At 44.8% G+C, this 12,904-nt stretch overlaps 1 protein-coding gene, 1 long non-coding RNA gene and 1 pseudogene across 3 annotated transcripts in view; 2 read left to right on the top strand and 1 right to left on the bottom strand.

The window, feature by feature from the left end:
- Nucleotides 1-12,904, bottom strand: part of LOC149971375 (uncharacterized) — a 318,492-nt gene that overhangs the window by 177,972 nt on the left and 127,616 nt on the right. The gene's annotated exons all lie outside the window — the stretch shown is intronic.
- Nucleotides 1-12,904, top strand: part of LOC110506388 (docking protein 4) — a 61,866-nt gene that overhangs the window by 42,758 nt on the left and 6,204 nt on the right. For both annotated transcript variants that reach the window (XM_021585975.3, XM_090222137.1), the window contains exons 3-5: nt 1,961-2,068; nt 5,810-5,924; nt 6,040-6,159. In XM_021585975.3, the coding sequence (XP_021441650.1) occupies nt 1,961-2,068; nt 5,810-5,924; nt 6,040-6,159 (343 nt within the window). The remainder of the gene's footprint in view (nt 1-1,960; nt 2,069-5,809; nt 5,925-6,039; nt 6,160-12,904) is intronic.
- Nucleotides 8,534-10,782, top strand: LOC149971378 (polycystin-1-like protein 2 pseudogene; annotated as a pseudogene).

Genomic DNA, 12,904 nt, shown 5'->3' with positions numbered 1-12,904 from the left:
TCCGTGGTGGCCAGAGTAATTCTCCCTGTAGAGGTGCTGTCAGGACCTGTGCTTTTTGACGTGGCTGGGTCAGTCTGTTTAAAATGCATTAGGCCTGGGTCAACAGGGCAGGGAGCATGGCTCCTCTCTTCTGGGGGACAAAGACCCTTGAAATTGGTGACAGCAGAGGTGGATAAGGTGGCTGACCTGTGACCTTAGGTTTGCTGTGCTCCGTCAGAGGTGATGGAGTGTGTGTGTGTGTGTGTGTGTGTGTGTGTGGATGGGCTGTTCCTGCCGCTGAACAGTATGATCAGAGAGACACTGAAATAGATTTTGGATTGCTTCAAATTCTCTTTTTTGAGGCAAGGTAGGCTAATACATGACTATTCAGTTCTGAACGATGTGACGTCCATCACTTCCTCATATTTAATGAGCCAAGGTATCGGAGCAGAATTAACAGCTCCCACTCCTCTCTCTCTCTCTCTCCCTCTGTCCCTGTCTACCATATCCTCAGTTTCACTCTCCCTTTCTTTTTTCATCTCTGTCGCTGCTCCTCCACCCACTAGCTTAATTACCAGGCTTCATAGTCAGTTTGCCTGGCAAGGCCTGATTGCTCTGAGCACTGGAGCTGAGGGCGGGGAAGAAGGGGGAGAACAGAGGGGGGCACGATAGTGGACTGCAAGATTGCCAACACACACACGCACACAGGTCCAATGAAGCACTGAGCCAATTGGTTTGGGATAACATTGGGGAGAATCAGGAGCTAGATGGCAGATACACAGAAGTAACTCTCCATTGAACAGCTTAATATCGTTAAGACATAATGGACTGGTGAGCACCTGCTCTCAACACGCCGTCAGCTATCCCACTGAAGGTAGCGTTTTCATCCCGCTGACGCCAGGATCAGACAGGCAAACGGCGATAGAGGAGCCGAGGCCATCTTTTTGAAGGCTCCCTCTCTCCTCAAGGTTCAAACTCATTGTCACCAATTTAAAAAACGACACATCAGAGCAACGCTTTTTCCTTTCACCATGTCTCCATTTGAGCACGCTCACATTACGGTGTGCCTTTGTTGATGGCGCTCTTGTTTAATCTCTCGATAAATACAATTGCATATTTAATTGGTCTTGTTATCTCTGTCCCAGTGACACCGGTGTATGTCTGTCTACAGCAGTGAGACATTGTCACTCAGTTCAGGGTCTTTGTATTCATTATACTAAGTCAGTGCACTAAGGGATTTCACTGGCTCTGTGGCCCCTAGCTAATCAACAGGGATGTGATAATGGGTTAGGGAAAGCGGAATGTGGGGATTGGCTTAGGGATGGCTGGCCGTTCCGTACTGTACGGTGCAGGTCCTGAGGTTGCCCTGGCAACAGGAGGTTTGCTTTAGAAGGACAGTGGAACATCAATCAAATAAAGGCCCTGCCTTTTATAACAGATAAGGGGGATAAATGCCACTAAAGCAGTAGCTATCTTATTTGTGTGTGTGTGTGTGTGTGTGTGCGTGTGTGCGTGTGTGCATGTGTGCGTGTGTATGTATGTGTGTGTGTGTGTGTGTGTGTGTGTGTGTGTGTGCCTGTTTGCATTACTGCGATGGATTTCTCATTATTCCGTCAGGAGAGTTTGTGTCTTTGTCTGCCTCTTAACTCAATATCATATGTATAATAGAATTGTCTTGCATAAACAGAGTTTGACTGATGACAAGGACCCGGAGCGCTCCTTCTCATTTTCTACCTGTCTCGTTCTCTCTCATTCTCTCTGTGTCTCTCTTTCACTCATTGCTAATCACTAAATGCTATTTTGATTTTCTTCTAACGCTTCCTGGTTAATTGATCAGGTAAACCAGAGACAACCATTGTGTGCCTGCTCTTGATAGCAAAAGATTGTAAATCGTTATGCTTGAAATGGGGTGTATATGGTCCAAATTGACTTGCTGTTGGGTGGCTGGTTGCAGTATGTTAACTGTTGTTTTTGTGTTGAGATTTACCGTCGCTGCTGGCTGGTGTTTAAGAAGTCGTCCAGTAAAGGACCACGCAGACTGGAGAAGTACACTGATGAGAAGTCCGCTTACATCAGAGTCTGTCCTAAGGTACGAGTGCTGCATGATAAGTCACGTTTCAATTGACAAATGTCAGTTTGAAGGAGGATGTCTGTGTGCGGCGTGTATGGTATTACTGTGAGTGGGTGATACACATATATACAGTGCCTTGCGAAAGTATTCGGCCCCCTTGAACTTTGCGACCTTTTGCCACATTTCAGGCTTCAAACATAAAGATACAGTTTTATATTTTTTTGTGAAGAATCAACAACAAGTGGGACACAATCATGAAGTGGAACGACATTTATTGGATATTTCAAACTTTTTTAACAAATCAAAAACTGAAAAATTGGGCGTGCAAAATTATTCAGCCCCTTTACTTTCAGTGCAGCAAACTCTCTCCAGAAGTTCAGTGAGGATCTCTGAATGATCCAATGTTGACCTAAATGACTAATGATGATAAATACAATCCACCTGTGTGTAATCAAGTCTCCGTATAAATGCACCTGCACTGTGATAGTCTCAGAGGTCCGTCAAAAGCGCAGAGAGCATAATGAAGAACAAGGAACACACCAGGCAGGTCCGAGATACAGTTGTGAAGAAGTTTAAAGCCGGATTTGGATACAAAAATATTTCCCAAGCTTTAAACATCCCAAGGAGCACTGTGCAAGCGATAATATTGAAATGGAAGGAGTATCAGACCACTGCAAATCTACCAAGACCTGGCCTTCCCTCTAAACTTTCAGCTCATACAAGGAGAAGACTGATCAGAGATGCAGCCAAGAGGCCCATGATCACTCTGGATGAACTGCAGAGATCTACAGCTGAGGTGGGAGACTCTGTCCATAGGACAACAATCAGTCGTATATTGCACAAATCTGGCCTTTATGGAAGAGTGGCAAGAAGAAAGCCATTTCTTAAAGATATCCATAAAAAGTGTTGTTTAAAGTTTGCCACAAGCCACCTGGGAGACACACCAAACATGTGGAAGAAGGTGCTCTGGTCAGATGAAACCAAAATCAAACTTTTTGGCAACAATGCAAAACGTTATGTTTGGCGTAAAAGCAACACAGCTGAACACACCATCCCCACTGTCAAACATGGTGGTGGCAGCATCATGGTTTGGGCCTGCTTTTCTTCAGCAGGGACAGGGAAGATGGTTAAAATTGATGGGGAGATGGATGGAGCCAAATACAGGACCATTCTGGAAGAAAACCTGATGGAGTCTGCAAAAGACCTGAGACTGGGACGGAGATTTGTCTTCCAACAAGACAATGATCCAAAACATAAAGCAAAATCTACAATGGAATGGTTCAAAAATAAACATATCCAGGTGTTAGAATGGCCAAGTCAAAGTCCAGACCTGAATCCAATCGAGAATCTGTGGAAAGAACTGAAAACTGCTGTTCACAAATGCTCTCCATCCAACCTCACTGAGCTCGAGCTGTTTTGCAAGGAGGAATGGGAAAAAATGTCAGTCTCTCGATGTGTAAAACTGATAGAGACATACCCCAAGCGACTTACAGCTGTAATTGCAGCAAAAGGTGGCGCTACAAAGTATTAACTTAAGGGGGCTGAATAATTTTGCACGCCCAATTTTTCAGTTTTTGATTTGTTAAAAAAGTTTGAAATATCCAATAAATGTCGTTCCACTTCATGATTGTGTCCCACTTGTTGTTGATTCTTCACAAAAAAATACAGTTTTATATCTTTATGTTTGAAGCCTGAAATGTGGCAAAAGGTCGCAAAGTTCAAGGGGGCCGAATATTTTCGCAAGGCACTGTATATACACAGTGGGGCAAAAAAATATTTAGTCAGCCACCAATTGTGCAAGTTCTCCCACTTAAAAAGATGAGAGCAGCCTGTAATTTTCATCATAGGTACACTTCAGCTATGACAGACAAAATGAAAAAAATCCAGAAATCACATTGTAGGATTTTTAATGAATTTATTTGCAAATTATGATGGAAAATAAGTATTTGGTCAATAACAAAAGTTTATCTCAATACTTTGTTATATACCCTTTGTTGGCAATGACAGAAGTCAAACATTTTCTGTAAGTCTTCACAAGGTTTTCACACACTGTTGCTGGTATTTTGGCCCATTCCTCCATGCAGATGCTCCTCTAGAGCAGTGATGTTTTAGGGCTGTTGCTGGGCAACACGGACTTTCAACTCCCTCCAAAGATTTTCTATGGGGTTGAGATCCGGAGACTGGACCTTGAAATGCTTCTTACGAAGCCACTCCTTCGTTGCCCAGGCGGTGTGTTTGGGATCATTGTCATGCTGAAAGACCCAGCCACGTTTCATCTTCAATGCCCTTGCTGATGGAAGGAGGTTTTCACTCAAAATCTCACGATACATGGCCCCATTCATTCTTTCCTTTACACGGATCAGTCGTCCTGGTCCCTTTGCAGAGAAACAGCCCCAAAGCATGATGTTTCCACCCCCATGCTTCACAGTAGGTATGGTGTTCTTTGAATGCAACTCAGCATTCTTTGTTCTCCAAACACGACGAGTTGAGTTTTTACCAAAAAGTTATATTTTGGTTTCATCTGACCATATGACTTTCTCCCAATCTTCTTCTGGATCATCCAAATGCTCTCTAGCAAACTTCAGACGGGCCTGGCACTGCAGGATTTGAGTCCCTGGCGGCGTAGTGTGTTACTGATGGTAGGCTTTGTTACTTTGGTCCCAGCTCTCTGCAGGTCATTCACTAGGTCCCCCCGTGTGGTTCTGGGATTTTTGCTCACCGTTCTTGTGATAATTTTGACCCCACGGGTGAGATCTTGCGTGGAGCCCCAGATCGAGGGAGATTATCAGTGGTCTTGTATGTCTTCCATTTCCTAATAATTGCTCCCACAGTTGATTTCTTCAAACCAAGCTGCTTACCTATTGCAGATTCAGTCTTCCCAGCCTGGTGCAGGTCTACAATTTTGTTTCTGGTGTCCTTTGACAGCTCTTTGGTCTTGGCAATAGTGGAGTTTGGAGTGTGACTGTTTGAGGTTGTGGACAGGTGTCTTTTATACTGATAACAAGTTCAAACAGGTGCCATTAATACAGGTAACGAGTGGAGGACAGAGGAGCCTCTTATTAAAGAAGTTACAGGTCTGTGAGAGCCAGAAATCTTGCTTGTTTGTAGGTGACCAAATACTTATTTTCCACCATAATTTGCAAATAAATTCATTAAAAATCCTACAATGTGATTTTCTGGATTTTTTTTCTCATTTTATCTGTCAAAGTGATGAAAATTACAGGCCTCTCTCATCTTTTTAAGTGGGAGAACTTGCACAATTGGTGGCTGACTAAATACTTTTTTGCCCCACTGTGTGTGTGTGTGTGTGTGTGTGTGTGTGTGTGTGTGTCATTAGAAAGTCAGTCATTCAGTCCGTGTGTTCTCTGAGCCCCCTGTTTAGCTGCAGGGAGCAAACGTGCGTGTCTGAAAGGATCAACGCACACACACACACACACACACACACACATACACACACACACACACACACACACACACACACACACACACACACACACACAGGAGGCTGAAGGAGATGAGAGTAACACAGATCAAAGCCAGCCTCCCACTCCCAGCCAGAATCCAGGTCTCTCTGAAGTGTGTGAGCATAGGGTGACCACTACACCTGACTTCAACACTCCCTCTTTCTCTCCTCTCCTTTCTCTCGGAAAACTGAATCCGGTCAACCGGCAGCACATCATACAGTATTTAGACAGCTTGTCTGACCCTTTCAACCTCTCTCCGTGTTTGTCTGATCTCTTGAACTTTCCTGTTGCCCAGGTGACCGAGATCAGCAATGTGAAGAATGTCACAAGGCTCCCAAGGGACACCAAGCGCCAGGCAGTAGCCATCGTCTTTACCGATGACACCTCGCGCATGTTCACCTGTGAATCAGGTGCTCCACACCACACCTACCTTATTGCAATATATGTTTTCTCACAGTGTACAATCATCTCTGAAGTTTCCTGTTTTATGACGTCTCTCTTTGCATCCCATTGGTCTAAACTTAGAGCTAGAAGCAGAGGAGTGGTTCAAAACCCTGTCAATCGAATGCCTGGGGACCCGCCTCAATGACATCAGTCTAGGAGAGCCAGACTTGCTGGCAGCAGGTGTTCAGTGTGAACATACAGGTGAGTGTCTGACCAGCACCATGGCACAGTCCTGCTCGACTTTGCTTTATGGCTATTTTTGCATTCATTATTTCTTTGTTTGCTCAGAATGTTTGCATTTTCCTACGATGACAAACACCTCTGGATCATGAATCGTAGGCTACACACTTATCTTTTAGCCTCCCAGATCTGGGAAACTACACTCCTTTGTTCCCCGCGCGGGCTTACCTGTTGCTGCTGACCAAGATAACCGAAGGCAACGAAGAAGAGGAAGTTATCACTATGCTTTCAACCATCTAAAAACACAACCAAATTCTAATGGAAATAAACAATGTCTGATTGTTGGTTCAGTTGTCATCTAAATGTGTTGTCACTGAGCTTTCAACCATTTTTTAAAAAGCACAACAAATACAATGGCAGATATTTAGTGTTTCTACATCTTAACGTGTTATCACTGTGCTTCATCTAACAGCACGACCAAATGACCGGAATTGCAGTTGAGAGGACATTATAAAGTACATGGTGCAAAGTGATCAACGCTGTTCGGTTTTCTGCGCAGATTATTACAGCAATGGGGAAGATCTCTACAGATCTGCAGCCTCGCTGTCTTGAACATGACCCCTTTCTATGATGACATAAGAAGACATTTATAGTTACAGTATGCTAACCTCAAAATGTGGCCGTGGATGTGCTACTCGTTTCAACGTTGAATAACTACTGTCACTTAAGTTTGTAAAATAGCCTTACCTTTAGGCTATTTACTATATTACAAAAGTAATATTGAATTGTGTTTGGTTGACAACGCAAACGAATATCAACATTTTAAAGGATATCTAATGCTTCGTCTGAGCCCCTGGCTTAATCCTCTTCTTTAACTGGAATTTTTGCTTTAGTTAGAGGTGAATCCAACATATCATTTATTGAGATACTGTATCGCATTTTCAACTCTGCTGATAGGTTTGCCAAAAACAATGTTGCCTTATAGCCTGTAACAAATGTGCCCACTCTGGTTTTGGTGCTTTCTCTCCAGCTGCTCATGAAGGCATTTCCACTGCCATCTGTCGCATAATTCATTTTACAGACACAATAAGATTCCACCTTGTCTAGCGTATTTTGTTTTGTCGACATTTGGAAAGTGTACAGAAAAATGTGCTGTTTCTATCAGGCCTGTCATTAAATGTTTTATCCGACATGTACTTTACTCACATTAAAAGATTGGATGGAAAACCTGGTTATTGAAAAATATTCCATGTCACAATGCACGTCACAATACATTGACAAATTACGTTGAAACAACATTGATTCAACCAGTTTGTTCCCAGTGGGATGGTTTATGGACACTCGACTCTGCTATTTAACCAGACGGCTTTTCCATTTTCCGTATGGATCGAACGGCGGCTTCTGGTAAGAGTAGGGAGAGGTGTACTCCTCCTCATCAACAATTCCTGGTGTACCGAAGTTGAAAACATCTTAAGCTCCTGTTCATCTGACCTGGAGTTTATGATGCTAAAATGTCAACCCCGCTATATGCTCAGAGAATTCACGCATGTTATTATCACAGCTGTGTACATACCGCCACAAGCGAACACCAAGGCGGCACTCAGCAAACTGTACATTAGCCAGAAAGAATCCTCACACCCGGAAGCAGTCTTTATTGTCATGGGGAATTTTAACCAAGCATGTGTGAAACTGATTCCTTCACTCTTCTGGGAATGCTTTTCACTAGATGTTGGAACATTGCTGCGAGGACTTGCTTCCATTCAGCCACAAGGGCATTTTGTGAAGTCGGGCACTGATGTTGGGCGATTAGGCCTGGCTAGCAGTCGGTTATACATTTCATCCCAAACGTGTTTGATGGGGTTGAGGTCAGCGCCCTGTGCAGGCCAGTCAAGTGCTGCAGCATTCAATGTCAGAAGAACAAACCCAGATGACCCGGTGGAGCACGATGTGTACAAGGGAAACACGTACGAGCTCAACCTATCCATTAGGGACCCAAAATGACAATACAGACTCAAACTTGAATTGATGTTCAACAAGGCTCACGACTCATGTGGCAAGGACTAGCGACTATCAAATACTAGAAAGGCAAATCCAGCTGTGTGGTGCCCACCAAAGCCTCCCTCCCGACAAGCTTAACACATTCTATGCATGCTTTGAAGCAGACAATACCGAGCCATCCAGGAAGACTCTCGCTGCTCCAGACGGCAAGGTGATTTTGCTCTCCGAGGCTGACTTGAGTTTGAGAACTGTCAAAAGAGTGAATACTCACAAAACCGCATCCTCAGAGTGTGTGCTGACCAGCTGGTGGGCATCTTCTCTGACATATTCAACTTGTATTCCGCACCTGCTTCAAGGAAACCACAATCATCCCAGTGCCAAAGAAAAACAAGGTGACATGCCTAATGACGATCAGCCCGTAGCACTTACCCCGGTCATCATGAAGTGCTTCGAGAGGCTGGTCATGGCCCACATCAAGACCAGCATGCCAGACACACTGGACCCACTACAATCTGCCTACCGCTCCAACAGATCCACGGAAGAGGCCATTTCCATTACTATTCACATGGCCGTAACACATCTGGACAAGAGGAACACCTACGTGATAATTCTGTTCATTGACAGTTCAGCATTCAACACAATAGTTCCCTCAACTCGTCACCAAGCTCAGAGCCCTGGGCTTGGTACATGAATTGCTCTGTTCACGACTATTAGGCAATCCAGCGGGTAGTGAAGACGGCTCAGAACGTCTCTGAGACCGTGCTCCCACCAATCCTGGACAATTACTCAAAACGGGACCTGTTCATTCTGAAGAAAGTTGATCAGGAGGAGTATGGGGATCCAACGTTTGAGGGGGAGGTCCGAAACCCAGATGACCCTGATGTAGCGTGGGCTGTCAGGAGGGATAGCACATGCAGCTTCTACCAGCCCCCTCCTCCCACAGACATCGAGAGGATGAGGAACAACATGATCAAGGAGCAGAAGGTCTTTGCCCTCATCAAAGAGATTCTCACCTACATGGGGTTCATGTGGATGTTGCTCCTGGTGGCGTATGGTCAGCGGGACCCTAACGCTTACTTCCTGACTCAGCACATTTGGCAGCTTCAGCCAAGGGATCTAAGACAGCATGAGCCACAGAGATGCGTTCACCTGGGCAAATACCTCTCTGCTCAGCAACCTCTTTGGAGAGTTCCCAGGTTTCATCACAGATGGACTGGTTGGTAATGCCCGTCTTCGCCAGATGAGGGTGCAGAAGAACTCATGTGGCATCACCCGCTCCATGCACCAGGCTGTACCTGACTGTCATGGTCCATACTCATGGGAGGTGGAGGACATGAGCTCCTATGGGCCAGGCTGGAACCGCTCTGCGAGTGAAAACACCTCAAAGACCCTCCGCAGCCCCTGGCAGTACCAAACCCAGGCCCGACTCAGATCCCAACCCATCTGGGGCAGTGTGGTTCTCCACAGGGGAGGGGGGGTTTGTGGTGGAGTCAGTTCTGTGAATCACAGAATGCTAGCAGTACCCTTCAGTATCTGTCTGACAACACCTGGCTTGATATGTTCACCTGAGCAGTCTTTGTAGAGGTCACATTGTCACACTCGTGCTGTAGAGCGTTCCAGTTTCGCAGTGAGCTGCAGAGTGTCCGACTATACCAGTCCACCGGTGGACTCCACATCTTTGTCATGGCCTCTGAGGTCATCTATTTCCTCTTTATCCTCTACTACATGTATGTTCAGGGCAAGCTAATGAAGCAGCAGGAGTGGGCTTAATTCAAGACAAAGTGCAACCGCCTGGAGCTCGCCATCATCCTCCTGAGCTGGAGTACATTGTCTGTCTTCATTAAGAGGACTGTGTTAGGGAACCGGGACATGGAGTACTACCACAACCATAAAGACCAGTTTTCCAGTTTCCACGAGACAGCCACAGCAGATGTAGTGCTGGGGTATCTGATCGCATTCCTGGTGCTACTGGCTACAGTGGCATCTGCTGAGGCTCAACCCCAAGCTACACATGATCACAGCCGCACTGCAACGAGCCTGGACTGACATACCAGGCTTCCTCGTAGTTATCACCATTATGTTCCTGGCCTATTCTATCACTTCTTATGTGATGTATGGCTGGAAGCTGTACTCTTATAGGACTCTCTTGGATGCTGCTCTGACCATGGTTAGCTTGTAACTGGGCATCTTCAACTATGACGAGGTTCTTGGTTACAACCCGGTGCGTTCCTCATTGGATCCTGCATTATATTCATGACCTTTGTGGTTCTGAACCTGTTCATCTCAGTCATCCTGGTGGTGTTTACTCAAGAGAAAATACATCACAAGCCCTCAGAGGAGGAAGAGATAGTGGAGCTGATGCTGATGAAGCTCTGCAGCTTGTTTGGAATAAAAATTAAGAATGGCATGACTGCCTCAGCAACTAACAGAGGATTCTCCACTATATCCTCATAGATGATTACTTCTAAGTAATGGTGTACCACGCTGTATGTATTCACAGGGAGCTGTCATTTTCAGTTCTGTTATTTCATAGGAGCAGTGATGCATTTTGTTGACTTGTTGCCTCTAGCAGTTTAGTTGTCTAATATATCATGCATAAATGAGGCTATTTGTGCCGTTTTGTGATCTGAAGCAAAGCTTTCAAAATATAGAGGAAATAACAACTCCTTCTGCTACCTCACTTTTCTGTCACAAATACACATATGTTTGGTTACTATGATGACATGTAAGGAGACAACAATGAGGAGGTGAGCAGGATACAAAGATATTGCTAATACAACAACATTGGAATTACAGTTGAAGTCGGAGGTTTACATAAACCTTAGCCAAATACATTTAAACTCTGTTTTTCACAATACCTGACATTTAATCCTAGTAAATAAATCCCCGTTTTAGGTCAGTTAGGATCACCACTTTATTTTAAGAATGTGAAATGTCAGAATAATAGTAGAGTGATTTATTTCAGCTTTTATTTCTTTCATCACATGCCCATTGGGTCAGAAGTTTACATACACTCAATTAGTATTTGGTAGCATTGCCTTTAAATAGTTTAATTTGGGTCAAACGTTTCGGTTAGCCTTCCACAAGCTTCCCACAATAAGTTGGGTGAATTTTGGCCCATTCCTCCTGACAGAGCTGGTGTAACTGAGTCAGGTTTGACCCATTTGCGACCAAGCTTTAACTTCCTGACTGATGTATTGAGATGTTGCTTCAATATATCCACATAATTTTCCTGCCTCATCATGCCATCAATTTTGTGAAGTGCATCAGTCCCTCCTGCAGCAAAGCACCCCCACAACATGATGCTGCCACCCCCGTGCTTCACGGTTGGCATGGTGTTCTTCGGCTTGCAAGCCTCCCCCTTTTCCTCCAAACATAACGATGGTCATTATGGCCAAACAGTTCTATTTTTGTTTCATCAGACCAGAGGACATTTTTCCAGATCTGTGCCTCAACATAATCCTGTCTCGGAGCTCGACAGACAATTCATTCGACCTCATGGCTTGGTTTTTGCTCTGACATGCACTGTCAACTGTGGGATCTTATATTGACAGATGTGTGCCTTTCCAAATCATGTCCAGTCAATTGAATTTACCACAGGTGGACTCCAATCAAGTTGTAGAAACATCTCATGCATGATCAATGGAAACAGGATGCACTTGAGCTAAACTTCAAGTCCCATAGCAAAGGGTCTGAATACTTATGTAAATAAGGTATTGCAGTTCTTTAGTTTGAAAACATTTGCAAACGTTTCTAAAAACCTGTTTTCTCTTGGTCATTATGGGGTATTGCGGGTAGATTGATGAGGATTATCTGTAACGTAACAAAATGTGGAAAAAGTCGAGGTGTCTGAATACATTGCAAAGGCACTGTATACCGTATATATAAACTCAGCAAAAAAAAAGAAACAACCCTGTCTTTCAAAGATATTTCGTAAAAACTCCAAATAACTTCACAGATCTTCATTGTAAAGGGTTAAAACACTGTTTCCCAAGCGTGTTCAATGAACCATAAACAATGAATCAACATGCACCTGTGGAACGGTCGTTAAGACACTAATAGCTTTCAGATGGTAGGTAATTAAGGTCACAGTTATGAAAACTTAGGACACTAAAGAGGCCTTTCTACTGACTCTGAAAAACACCAAAAGAAAGATGCCCAGGGTCCCTGCTCATCTGTGTGAACGTGCCTTAGGTATGCAGCAAGGAGGCATGAGGACTGAAGATGTGGCCAGGGCAATAAATTGCTATGTCTGTACTGTGAGACGCCCAAGACAGCGCTACAGGGAGACAGAGCGGACAGCTGATTGTCCTCGCAGTTGTAGACCACGTGTAACAACACCTGCACAGGATCGGTACATCCGAACATCACATCTGTGGGACAGGTACAAGATGGCAACAACATCTGCCCTAGTTACACCAGGAAGGCACAATCCCGCCATCAGTGCTCACTGTCCGCATTAGGCTGAGAGAGGCTGGACTGAGGGCTTGTAGGCCTGCAGGTCCTCACCAGACATCACCGGCAACAATGTCGCCTATGGGCACAAACCCACCGTCGCTGGACCAGACAGGATTGGCAAAAAGTGCTCTTCACTGACGGGTCGTGGTTTTGTCTCACCAGGAGGTGGTGGTCGGATTTGCTTTTATCGTCGAAGGAATGAGCGTTACACCGAGGCCTGTACTCTGGAGCGGGATCGATTTGGAGGTGGAGTGTCCCTCATGGTCTGGGGCGGTGTGTCACAGCATCATTGGACTGAGCTTGTTGTCAT

The sequence above is a fragment of the Oncorhynchus mykiss genome, chromosome 26 (assembly GCF_057628025.1).
Source record: "Oncorhynchus mykiss isolate SJ-2025 chromosome 26, ASM5762802v1, whole genome shotgun sequence".
Lineage (NCBI taxonomy): Eukaryota > Metazoa > Chordata > Actinopteri > Salmoniformes > Salmonidae > Oncorhynchus > Oncorhynchus mykiss.
Note: the sequence above shows the minus strand (reverse complement) of the source record. Positions and strands in the feature narration are given on the sequence as shown.